Source organism: Rhineura floridana, chromosome 12 (assembly GCF_030035675.1).
Source record: "Rhineura floridana isolate rRhiFlo1 chromosome 12, rRhiFlo1.hap2, whole genome shotgun sequence".
In the NCBI taxonomy this organism is placed as follows: Eukaryota; Metazoa; Chordata; class Lepidosauria; order Squamata; family Rhineuridae; genus Rhineura; species Rhineura floridana.
In genome coordinates, this window is record NC_084491.1 from 3,978,140 (window position 1) to 3,991,380 (window position 13,241).

The 13,241-nt window shown below is 40.9% G+C and overlaps 1 protein-coding gene across 10 annotated transcripts in view; it reads left to right on the plus strand.

Annotated features, from left to right (window-relative positions):
* TET3 (tet methylcytosine dioxygenase 3) overlaps positions 1-11,278 on the plus strand; it is a 137,338-nt gene extending 126,060 nt beyond the window's left edge. For all 10 annotated transcript variants that reach the window (XM_061593473.1, XM_061593463.1, XM_061593464.1 and 7 more), the window contains one exon: positions 678-11,278. In XM_061593473.1, coding sequence (XP_061449457.1) covers positions 678-2,533 — 1,856 coding nt within the window. In that variant the 3' untranslated portion in view covers positions 2,534-11,278. The remainder of the gene's footprint in view (positions 1-677) is intronic.
* Positions 11,279-13,241: the final 1,963 nt, after the last annotated feature.

Genomic DNA, 13,241 nt, shown 5'->3' on the forward strand with positions numbered 1-13,241 from the left:
TACACTTCCTTGATCATAATGGCAGAAATATTGAGAAAGCTTGTTTTTGTGAGTACTGTGAGAGGTCCCAGGGCAAGGAGTGAATGGTATGCTCCATAAACGTTGTTGAGCATCGCAACTTGCTCCTCCCACATCAATATTCCTTTTCCCACGCGGAGAATGGATTGTAGTACTGCTGCCATTGTCACAGGATTTGTCAGGAGGATCTTGTAATGGAAAATAGTGCAGCTGGAAGAATGTAGTTGGAATGTACTCTGCAGGATGATTTGATTATTTGTGATTCTCCCCCATGCCCTGTCTGTGGGGGCAGGGCGTAGCACTGGTGATGTGCCTTAGGGCAGTGCAGTCACACCATGCAATGGTTTGCAAGTCAGATGCACAAAAGGTGCAGGATTCCCCAGATTTCCTGATCATGCACAGAAGGATGGTAAAATTTTATCACTTAGGAGGACAGTGCAGACAATGGTCTTACTACAGTGTGCATGTAACCTCGTGGTAAGGTTCCCCCTCATAAATGGTGATCTGAGTTCACTTCGATGCTTAGACAAGGGGCAGAGAGTTTGCTAGTCTAAATCTAAGCCTCAGAATGAAGGAATGGCCCAGATCTTCAAAGGGCTGTGCTGTGGAAGCAAACCTGTTTCTGCAAACTAACGTTGGTTCTTGTTCTGCACCTGCAGATACAGCTTTGAAAAGTGGACATTCCCAGCAGTCAATCAAACCTTCCATCAAAGTGGAACCTCAGAATCATTACAACACTTTCAAGTACAGTGGAAACGCTGTGGTGGAAAGTTATTCAGTGCTCGGGAACTGCAGGCCCTCCGATCCATACAGCATGAACAGTGTTTACTCTTACCATTCCTACTATGCACAGCCTAACCTGCCTTCCATGAATGGGTTGCATTCAAAGTTCTCTCTTCCATCCTTTGGGTATTATGGATTTTCCAGCAATCATATGTTCCACTCCCAGTTTTTGAATTACGGTGACACAAGGAATATGCCTTGGGTAAGCACCAGTTATGAGAAGAAGCCTGACGTTCAAATATTGCAAGATAACTTGAGCCATGCTTACCGAAATCCTGAACTATTGGATGAAATTTCACCTACTGTACGAAACAAAAATCACCACCAGCGCACCTATGAGAGATCTAGTAGACATGTAGGAAAGCCTCCGGCTGTGCCCCAGAGGTGTAACTCGGTCCCTGCAGAAGCCCTGTCATTTGCACAAAACACAAACTGTTTCAACAACCGAACAATCAAGCAAGAGCCAATGGACTCCTTGTCACAGATGGAGTCTGTTCAGAGAGCAGCTACAGTCAATGGCCAAAATCCAAACCTGAACCCATCTGATTTGCCCATGTCATCTCAGAATGGAGGCCCAGAGCAACAGTGGAGCCCTTATAAAGTCAACAGAAATGAGTCCCCTTCTAGCAGGACTAGTCATGCTGAGAGCCCTTGGAATATGTTTACACCCAGTGACAACGTCAGTGTTCTCAATGCAAACACACAGAATAAATCTAATTTGTTTGGTTCACACTCACATGCTACCAGGTTACCACAGTCCCACCTGCTGGAGAAACAGTGGAACTTGTTTCCTGGCGAGGGACTGCCACGACCACCTGGCCCTGACATGCTGGGGGTATCATGGAGCCCTTGCAAAGTCAATGAAAGCTCTTCAGCCTTTACAGCGAATTCAAACCTTCAGGAGAAATCCTGGAACTTCGGGCAGCTGAATTTTAATTCTTTCAAGGGAAGCTCCGTGCTTCCAGATGAGCTTTGGGGTTCTGTCAAAGCAGATGACAGGAGGACTCCCACACCGGGCACAGGGTTACACAGTAGACCGTGGTCTTCCTTTGGCTCGTTGCCCACAGTGGCACCAGGTGTGTGTGGGGAGAAGCCCTTCTCTTCCTTGAAAGCAGAAGGTGGTGGTGCAACGTTGCTAGGTGCTGGCCAGGAAGAAAGGCCATGGGACTCCTTCAGTTTGGATGATAGTATGGAAGAGACCCCCGAAAAGAACATCAAGGAGGAGGAGGAGGAGGAGGAGGAGGAGGAGGAGGAAGAGGTATGGTCAGACAGCGAGCACAACTTTCTGGATGAAAACATTGGTGGGGTGGCAGTGGCTCCAGCCCACGGCTCCATCCTTATAGAGTGTGCAAGGCGAGAGCTGCATGCCACTACCCCGCTGAAGAAACCCAACCGGTGTCACCCCACGCGCATCTCTCTGGTGTTCTACCAGCACAAGAACTTGAACCAACCCAATCATGGACTTGCCCTTTGGGAAGCAAAGATGAAACAGCTGGCAGAAAGAGCAAGGCTGAGGCAAGAGGAGGCAGCCAGGCTTGGGCTCCAGCAGGACATCAAAGCCTTTGGCAAGAAGCGGAAATGGGGAGGCAGCTTGGCCACTGAGCCCCAACACAAAGAGAAGAAAGACTCTGTTCCGACGCGGCAGGCCCTGGCCATGCCAACAAACTCAGCTATCACTGTGTCCTCTTACGCCTATACCAAGGTAACTGGGCCATACAGTCGCTGGATATGAGAACAACACAGCTCACGTGTGGCCATCTTACCTCAAAGTCTGCAGCACTGGAATGCAGTGCTGGTTTGTGGTGCTTTTTCCTAGCGTGTGTCGGAGAGAAATACAAAACCAGGCCAAGTGTGACATTTCCAGTATATCTGCACTTGGGAATCGAGCTGAAGAAACGTATTACTGTTAACATTTTTCAGTAACCTAATATTTATATCTGTGCATTTTTAATCTGTGCATCACAATAATGGCAAGAGAAATTTGTAGTGTCCTTTCACAAAGGAGAGCTTTTTAATCCATTTCAAATACATATATGTATATTGGATTTTTAACAAAAAATATTACAACTCTGAAGCGTTTATGTGGCAAAGAAGCAAAATTAAAAACTCAGCCACACCCAAACCAGCTTGAAATCTGCACCATCCATCACATTCAGGGTGGTAGAAATCTCGCCGTGGAGATCGCCTAGAAACCAAGACTTTCAATTTCTTTTAATGAAATAGGGTGCATAATTTGCTGCATGATGGTTTCTTAGAGATGTAGTAGATCTCTGCAAGGAAGGAGGAATATTGGTGAGGATTATATAGAGGAGAGCAGCAGTTTCCACCTCAGTGGTTTTGAATAGAGCATAAAATGTTGTGTGATGCTTCTCTTAACCCCAGTAGAATAGATGGATTCACCCAGAGCAAAAGCAGTAAAATGATAGCATTTGCTTGCCTGTTTCTGTGCTTAGCACAACTGAAGCCTGCCTAAGGCATCTCAGGGGAGTACCAGTTCTCCACCACCATAAGTGTGACATGCATGTTGCTGCCTGAGCGTAAAATGATCCAGCGCAGCCTTTCCCAACCTTTGGGTCTCCAGTTGTTGTTGGACTGCAATTCCCATCAGCCTCAGCCAGCATGGGCAACGGTCAGGAATAGTGGGAATTGGGGGCCAGCAATATCTGGGGACCAAAGGTTGGGAAAGACTGATCTAGTACTGTGAAAAGTCACGTTTGCTGTGAGTCTATGGCCTAACTTTAAACCGTTTCAGAGTAGGCAGAAAGTACAAGAATGAACATAAAGGTACTATTTCTGCCACTAGAAGTGGTTACATCTTTATTTAAAAACAAACTCTTTTGGCTAGGGAACAGCCAGTGGCTACACATTGTGTGTAAAATTAAGCTGTTCAAATTTATTCATCAGTAGTTTTTTGTTTAGCTCAAATAATTTACAGAGTTAAATTCTTGAAGGAAGAGAAAGAAGGAACTGAGAAACGGAATGATTCAAAGAGAAGTGGGTCTTCAGTTGAGAAGGATTTAGTTGAATACAACCGAAGAACTGCTATCTGCATCACTTATATATCCATTTATTCTGTAGCAGTAACAGAGAAACAGCATTACAAACAAAAATAGCAGGTTGAGCTACTGTATCTTTAAGAAACCACCCAAGCAAGACTTTTTTTTGAAAAAAATCATCTCTGGTGCAGAGTCCAATAAAGGATATGGGAGATCTCCTTTGTACTGCATTTTGCACTGGTGCATGCTTAACCAAATGAAAATGTCCACCCCAACCCTTACAAATGGACATTTTCAAATGCAAAAATGAAATCAGCTTATTGTAAGTTTGTTTTATTTTTCTGGTGCCATTTTTTAAAGAAGAAATATCAACATTATGTGATAACTGATTACTACAACACAGCTGGTGCTTTTAAAACATTGAATCACAACTTTTTAAGATAACCTACCCTTCACCATTAATCATGCAAGTTGTCTTAAGAATAGCTGGTTCACATAAGTGGCTACGCATGTCTGAAGCCAGGCCCTTGACAGAAATGTTGGGTTGCTAAAATGATAATGGGAAGTCTTCCCTAAATTAGGATGAAATTCACTACAATTCAGAACTCTTGTACCACTTAAATCTCACCAAAAAACTTTGGGATCTCTTTTACTTTGTATCAGTTTTTATTTTAATGAGACAGAGCTGAAAGATAGAAGCCTTAAGGTAGCATGCTGCCTGGCTTGTGTAAGAGAAAATGTAGGTGTAGGATTTTTTTCCATATTGTGTGAATTTCATCCTTTACTGGGGAAATTGTGAGCTTAATTATGAAGCCCTTACTGGACTTCAGGTGCTCCCACTAGATCTGCTCAGAAAATCTCCACTGACTTCCATCAGAGTCGGGGATGTAATCTTCCAACCTCAAGGCAGCACCTCATCCTGAAACAGGTGCCATCTTCAAATTGGGTGGTGGCAGCTCTTGTGACAGTAGGCGTAAGAGTCTTTTGCTGCCTTTTACTACAGGTCCTTCTGCAGAAAAATGGAGGTCCGACTCCTTCAGCAGAGTACATCCCCACTGGCTTTGATAAGCCTGTGCACGTGATTTTTCAGCAGTGCAGAAGGCCAAAAGATCAAACCTGAAACTGATTATTTGTCGGTCACCTTCTTCTGCACTTAACAGGTGCCTTTTGAGAAAAAAATAACAGCTTGCAAATTCCAACCTATACATAGCATTTTGTTTACTAGGGAACCGTCTCAATCCTTGCGCACTGGAACAGGAAAACAGGATCTCTATACAGTATCCTGGGTGTTTTATGTGGTTCTGATTTTAAACTGTAAATAGAAAAAGATTTTTTTTTAAAAAAAAAAAGCACTTTCACCAAGATTTAAAAGAAAAAAAATTACCCAATAACTTGAAGAGCAGTATGTTTTAAAACAGATTATTGCGGGAGAAATGTAAATAGAGACAAAATATTTAACATGCTTTTCCGTCTTTTTTTTTTTTTTACTGTAATCTGCAAATATGCTTATATTTGGTAAGAAAAATCAATGAACGATGACTGATTTCATATACGTACCCTTGAGCATATCGTATTTGTTAAGAATTATTCCAAATCAGATTTATAGGAAATGTTCTGAGTATCACAGAAGGATAGTGATGTCAACCCATGCAAGGCCTAATCCTCCACTAGTGTAAATCAGCCATTGATTTCACTGGGGCTGCACTGAAGGCCCAGTTACGTGCTTGTCAAAATCATGTGTTAACAGTTGTGCCTACACTATATCACACTATATCACTTCAGAGTGCAGGTGGGGGAATTTTTAATTTTTTTAAATAGCTGCAGGAAGAAGGACTGTTAGGTCTCTTGCTGTGTGTTTTTATTTAATGTTGGGGAGTTTGCAAAAAGATGATTTCCCACCCACAGTCTGAAGTGGTGCAATTCTAGGAGCTCTACCTGAAATGTAGGTCAGCCGTCAGCTAAATCACCACATGATCCAGCCTCTCAGCCTTTTCAGGCCAAGTTAATGGCTGCTTGCTATTGACTGATGGATCCATTAGCCAGCTGTAGTTACAGGAAGGCATTATTGGACCTATATCTCTCCACAAAAAAACATTTTAGTTGGTTTTTCTGCTTCTGTAATTTCTTTAAGTCTCATTTGACTTTCCTGTTTTAAAGATGTTGCAGGGGTGCCTTGGAAGCTTCATTTGAATGGCTTTAGAGAGCAAGAAATTGTAATATATGTGGCAAAGGAGGGACTTCATTTCGGGGAATGTGACTGGACACCTGCTGTAATCCTATTGGTCGTTAAGCTTCTGTTTAGGGATTTGTAGAGCTGTCTGAACATGGCATAGTATGGCTCTGAGGGATAACTTTCTGACTTGGCAATGGTGCCCTTAAGATCTCTGGGTGAATGATACATCTTGTTGTAGAGGCAAGTTTCCAGGCTTCTTCAAGAACAGAGGCTGTCTTAGAGTCAGGAAGAGGCAATGAAATAAGACGTGTGAATTGTTCCAAATTTGCCTATGTCTGTTTAGACTGCTTTTCACAATAGGAATACAGGAGAAAAACTAATTGGCAGGCCAAATCCGTTATTTGTCTCACAGAAATAATCCAAAGTAACACATTGTGATCTCCTTTCACACTGGTGTAAGTCCAGTGTTCCTTAAACCAAAATCACTTCTTCATACTGAACTGTGTGCTTGAGGCAAAACTCTCATTTCCTCCAGCTTAGACTCAGGGCTGCAAGTCCTTTGGCCTATGAATAATATATTTTTTAAAAATCTGGCTGTCCATTCATTATGCCATGTATTTGCCAATATAATTGGTTGACCTTGGGGCAGATATTAAGCAATCAATGTGCTGTTTGATCCTGGCAATGTCAGTATTAAACCTATAGCAACATCAGGAACATAAGAAGAGCCTGCTGGATCAGGCCAATGGCCCATCAAGTCCAGCATCACGTTCTCACAGTGGCCAACCAGATGCCTCTTCTGAGAAGTCTGAAAGAAAGATCTGAGTGCAACAGCGCCCCCCTCTGGTTTTCATCAACCTGTTATTCATACCAGTTGCACCCAACCGTGGAGGCAGAGCATAGCCATGATGGCTAGTGAATGCCATCAGAATTTGATGCACAGTTTCCACAATACATAGATTATACGGGCATATATAGACAAACACGCACACTTTAAAATAAGGCTTTTAAAAATAAAGGCAAAACTCCTGATTCTCAAAATCCTGGATAAATTGATGTTCTTAGCATGTAACAAGGAGGGTGCAATCTGAGGTTGTTTCGCACTATGTATATGACCTACCTCGAGTTTCAGTTGTTTGGGGGGGTGGGGAATTACCATGCATCAGACTTGCAAGAAAGACATACTATGCACAGGTTATCTACTCCAGCTTTTTTTTGTTAAAGTTCTCATTGGCAGTCATTTTTCTGCTTACATCTGGACAATTACTGCCACCATGTTGCGGTTAAAGTATTCAGAAAAGTGGAAGCAGAAGTGTATGTAGTTACAAATGTGTTTGTAAATGGTATTCTAAAGGCTCAAAGTTGTCCCAGCCATACTAAAGCCAATGGGGTAGTGTTAGTGTTCTAAAAATTATTACCCTTAATCTTCAACAACAGCAGTGGGCTTCAGTGTTTCTTAGAGTGTCCATCTCCAACTTGGTGCCCTCCATATATTGCTGGACCACAACTCCTCATCCTCAGCCAGCACGGTCAGTGGTTAGAGATGATGAGGGTTGGAGTCCACCAACATTTGGAGAGCACCAGGATGAAAAAGACTGCCTTAGAGTGAGGCCACTGACAGTTTGCCCATGGTTATATACCCACTGGACAGCCTATTGTGAGGTGCAGGAAGCCAAGACAATTCAGGCCTTGAGCAACATGCTGGTTTTTGCAAAATGCATGAATCCTGACTCTAGTCCTTGTCTTTTAAACTGATGTGTCAAAGGCAAAGCAGCTTTTATATGAGAGTAGTGAGAAATTTCTTAAAATGTATGTTTTGGAGGTAGTGATTTTGAAGCAAGTTAACAACAACCATCATCAATCACAATCTGATGGTGCTAAAATTACAAACAAATCTATAATTCCTGGAAAAATCTTGACAAAAGGGTCCAGTTGTGCTCCAGTGAAAGTTCTTAGCAAACTCCCATTTATTTCTCTGGGAGAAGGTTTGGGTCTGTTGAGGTCACTTCTTTTAATGGCTTCTTATTTCCTCTATAATGCTTTGCTTTGCTATTGGACACAATGAGTGAGATCTGTTTAAAAGACTATGCTTTGAGGCACTTAATCTCCTGTGGGAATTGAGGGCTCAAGCAGATCCCTGTAAATAGTTATTTGTGACAAAAACATACAGGGACCAAACAGTGTAGAAGGTAAAGGAACGAGAAGCTTAATTGTTTCAAGTTTTATCTACAGGGGGTCCAATTTGCCATGGTGACAAAAATAGCTCATTGCTTGTGAACTTGTTATGAACCTTTTTGTTGGGTAGGAATGTCTTGTTGCTTTCTGTGCTGCATTCTGTGGTTAGCAGACAGCTGAGGAACTACATCAGCAGGACACAATGTCATCACAGTACATAAGTAGCCCTTTCTGTTATCGGATGTCTTAACTGTGTCCCATACAAAGTCAAAGAGAGAAAATGAACAAAGAAGCCTTGAACTGCTTCAGCTGATGCAACGTCTGCATTGTAGGCTAGAAGACATATTTTTTTATCAGCTGAAATCTTCTAATGCAATGGTGCTATCTTGGTGGGTTCTTCAAAAAATGTGTTTGGGTTGGTTTGTGGGGTGTTTTTTTTTGCCAGGTTCCATCTTGCTATGGTGCTACTGTATATGTAAAACCAGATAACTGTACCATTAACTGAGAATAGAAAATTTCAGTGTTTTAAATATTTGTTGTTTTTTAAATTCTGTGATGTGGGACTAAAATTTACAACTACATAAACCTGAGCTCATTTATATTTGTGTAGATCCAGCTAAGATTACTTTGGTGTAAATGACAGCTGTCCACATTCTAGGGCAAGATCCCCAGATGATATAAAAGGAGCTGTACAGCTCAGGATCAGATTCTGAGAGTTATCTTTTTATTCATTCAAGTAGTCCTGCCAGCCTGTCCCTAGACGAAATCAGGTGCTGGCAAAACTACCATTAGTGAAAAGGGCTTCTGGGATCAAGCCACAGAAAGTTTGACTGTGAATGAGTAAAATTAAAATGCTTTCCTCAAGCAGGTGGACAATAAGGTACTACTGTATTTGAGATAACACTTGTGCTAATTTAGCAAGTGTGCATGGTGCAGCAACCCCCAACCCTCTGCATTGGTAATTATTATGCAAAAACGATGGGTGCTGAATTAAAGTTTTGAGGTCACTCCAAGACAGAGCAGCTATTTGTAAAAGCAATGCAGTTGTCTTCTTCTCCAGTTTGCTTTCTTGCTTTTATTGTTAACAGCAAAAAGTTACGTCTTAGTCTTGTAGGACCCAGTCCTGCAGTCCTTACCCAGGGAAAAGTCCTTAGTGGGCCACATCTGCATCTCAGTGTAAACAGATTTATTCTATAGATGTCAGTACTAAACATGGGCCCAGCCTTTTGGAAGTTTAGAGAAGGGAACCGGGATCTGGCCACACATGGATTTGCTACCCTTTAGTCCAAAATGCCAGCTTCTATCTGCTCCTTTATGATGACTTTTCTTTGTATATCACTATTTGTGAGTATATGTGTCTGAAAGATTTACAAAATACTCTTTTGGTGCTATTTATTTTCTTCTCACTCTGTCTTTCACTTTCTTTTTTTGGTTCATGAGACTTGTTATTAATGTGTATAAAAACCAGGTTTTCATAATATAAGCTTGCTGTTATCACAATACATACAAAAATACCTCAAAAAAACAGAGTATTGTGGCAACCTGTGATTCAGTTATAGCTAACGGAATTGATACAAATATTAGAAACAAGTGTGTTTTATTACTTCAACACTGTACTTGACATAAACTGTATGGCCTTTTAAATTCTATTCTTGGGCAAGTTTTCACTTTCAAAATAATGAAACGTCATGGGAAATGAATTTACAAAATCACTGAAGAGGTGAACTGGGTGCAATGCTTTTTTAAGCACTAGATTCTGGAAGTATTTCAGAGTATAGTACAGCCCACATGAGAAAACCATTTTTCAAATAAGATTTTAACCAGCTATAAAAATAAAATAGTTGTTTCTGTATGTTTGGTTAAAAAAAATCTGCCACAATTGGTATGTTCTCAAATTCTTGTTGCTACAGACTTTGCAAAGATTTCCAAGGAAGTTTTGATCTGGGAATGGCAGAATCCTGACTTTATAAATCAGCCTCCTAGCAAAAAGTGCATTATTTTTCAAATATGCCATCCAGTTAGATTGTCCTCTAAATACTTATTAAAAAAAAAAGGCAAGAAAAGTGCTGAGTGGACTTTGACAGATTCCAGGGGCAAAGATGAAATTCTGGTGCTGGATTTGGATAGATCCTCTAGCATATGGCTCTTGGAGCTATACCACTTCACAACTTTGTTTTCTAGATGGCAAATTATAAATTTTATGGTGACTAGCAAAGGGCACACATTCCTGTGTTCTCTTATGAAGGCAATTACTCTGTGGAATGCAATGCAATGAAAGTCTTGCCTGCATAAAGAATATTTCATGGTCAAGATCTGCTTTTGTTTTTCTGTCTTTTTGCCTAAGAATAGTAAAGCTAATTGGCCATTTTTTTTTCTTCTGCTCCAATATCAGGGATATATTTTACAAGTGATTTTTTTTTGTTTGCCATTCTTTTTGACACCCATTGTTTAGGGTTTACTCACTGCTGTTCAATCTTTGGAAAATGTGTATTGTCCAGCTGGCTTTTGGCATTTATTTGTATGCATTTTTGCGTGTAAAACTAATTGAAAAGGTATAAAGGTGTCTTTAAATGCATTTTTTTAATTTAAGAGAAATGAGGAAAAAACAGGTTGGATTTGGCAGACTAATTCAGTTTAGCTAACCGAAGGCTGTAACCTCAGTTTATTTGATTTCTTGTCTCTTTGAATTCACATTTGGTAAACGGGACCTCCAGTGGAGGCCACCTTGTGGACCACACTTGAAGATTCCTTTGTTGATTTGTGACTGTGGCTACTTGAAATGAAGTTTTATCTGGGGTTGGTTGACAAATGGTAGATTTTACAATGTCTCAAGGCAATAGGACTTGTGTATTAAACTGTAGATATCCTTAGTACAGTAAATTTATGCTAATAATTTTATTTTGTATAATTTCCTCTTCGTCTGTTTCCCCCCCACCCCCCCTTTCACACTTCCCCTCTCTCCCTTCAATGTCTCAGCAAATTTATTTTTAGGATGCCTAAAAATTGCAAGTATGGACCCTTCTTTTTTTAATTTGTATTTTATTATGTTACACAACCAACTGGTTTGTGAAATGTATTATTCCTGATATCTTTAAACTATTGTGGGTGTTTTAATAAATTTTATATTTATTTTTTGCACTCAAATTCAGTGTGCTTTTTTCCTTCCCATCATCCAGACTTGATTTCTTCTCATATTATACTTAAATGGTATTGGAAGAGTGTTGTAAGTCATCAGATAGGACTGCCATCTGCCTTATACTGCTACTGCCTTGTAACTGGGCCTCAGAAGACAATATGCTGCTCTGGCCATGCCCAAAACTCACTTAAGCCCCTTCTGCATTACTGTATACATTTAAAGTGCTGTCACACCCACTTTCAACAGTCATGGCTTCCTCCAAAGAATCCTGGGAACTGCAATTTCTAAAGGGTGCTGAGAGTTGTTAGGAGACCCCTCACAGAGCTACAATTCCCCCAGCGCTCCCTGGGAAGAGGGATTGATTGTTAAACCACTCTGGGAATTATAGCTTTCCTGGGCTCTCACACCATATACCTCCTCCCATATAAGGACCACCAGAACAGACTGGGAATTTTAATAGCTTACATCTGGCTTGGAAAATGTCCTGGAGAGCAAAATGGAGTAATTTCGAGAGCAGGAACCTTTGGATCTGTATTGGCTTAGGTAAGAGAATATTCATCAAGGGCATACAGGGATGGTACCCAACTTCTACACCCTGAGCAGAATAACTAGCTCTGCAAAACCAAATGCTAGAGAGGATGTGGGGAGACGGGGCCAATACTTCTGCATGTGGTCAGCGACTCATTTGACTTGAACGGTTGCTACTTTTGGACAGTTTGGACCAGGTTTTCAGGTGGGTCCAGTGGTAACCAGCAGGAACTGAAACCTAATGAACAATATAATTAAAGATAGGACAGGGAACTAATTATTTTATTTATTTATTTATTTATTATTTGATTTATATCCCGCCCTTCCCAGCAGGAGCCCAGGGCGGCAAACAGAAGCGCTAAAAACACATCAAAACATCATAAAAACAGACCCTAAAATACACCAAAACAGAACAACTTAAAGCTTTTAAAACACCTTAAAAAGGGGTTAAAAACATTGTTTTTTTAAAAACATATTAAAATGCAATTCCAACACAGACGCAGACTGGTATTGGTATTCATCAATGAATACCAATTACTGAAAGAAACTGTGGGTTTGGAAAGGGGACAAATGAATGGGAAGTAATAAGAATGCATTGACCAGAAAAAGTAGGATTTAACTCACTGGAAGTGTAAAAGAACTAATAATATCCACATTAGGATTCCCCCTGGTATTGCCACTTCTTGCCTCCTGATCCGCATGGGACTCATCCCACAGCTAATTCTGACCCCTTAATCCAGGATTTCTCTGGCTAGTTTTAAGCTTTGAGTTCATGCATTTTGCTACTGTCTTCCTCTCAGGTGCAGCAGCTGCATGAAATTGATACTGTTATCAGGAGTGGCTTCATTCCTGCAGGACGGGTTTGGCACCCTTTCCCCCAACTTTCTCCTCCACCCAGGGCCGCATTATGACTTTCGTGGGCCCTAGGCACTTTTGCCTTCATGGGCCCCTTCCTCCACAATAATATCAATATTAAAAATTATTTTTGGTATAACTTTAAATACTTCAACATTTTATTTTTTCCCTGTTTTAGGCAAAATTCAATAGATTTTCGTGGGCCCTAAAAATTTCATTTTTTTCTGATGTGAGAAAAAAATTAAAAGATTTTCTTCAACCCTAAAAGTTCATTTTTTTCCTTCTGATTTTAAAAGAAATTAAAACATTTTCGTGGGCCCCTAAAAGTATTGTGGGCCCTAGGCACTGTGCCTACTGGATAAATCAGCCCTGCTTCCACCCCATTTTTGACCTTACAGTGGATATATGGGAATGAAGTTTTATTCTCCTAGAAAGTTATGAAGTAAAATGTGTGTGGGGTGCCCTTCTAAGCGATTTCTGTGAAATGAGCCACCTGGTGTTGTTAGCCAATAAGTGGAGTCGGCTGTGATTGATAAGCGAGTTATTTGAACACCAGGGAGTAGGAATCCTTGGGGTC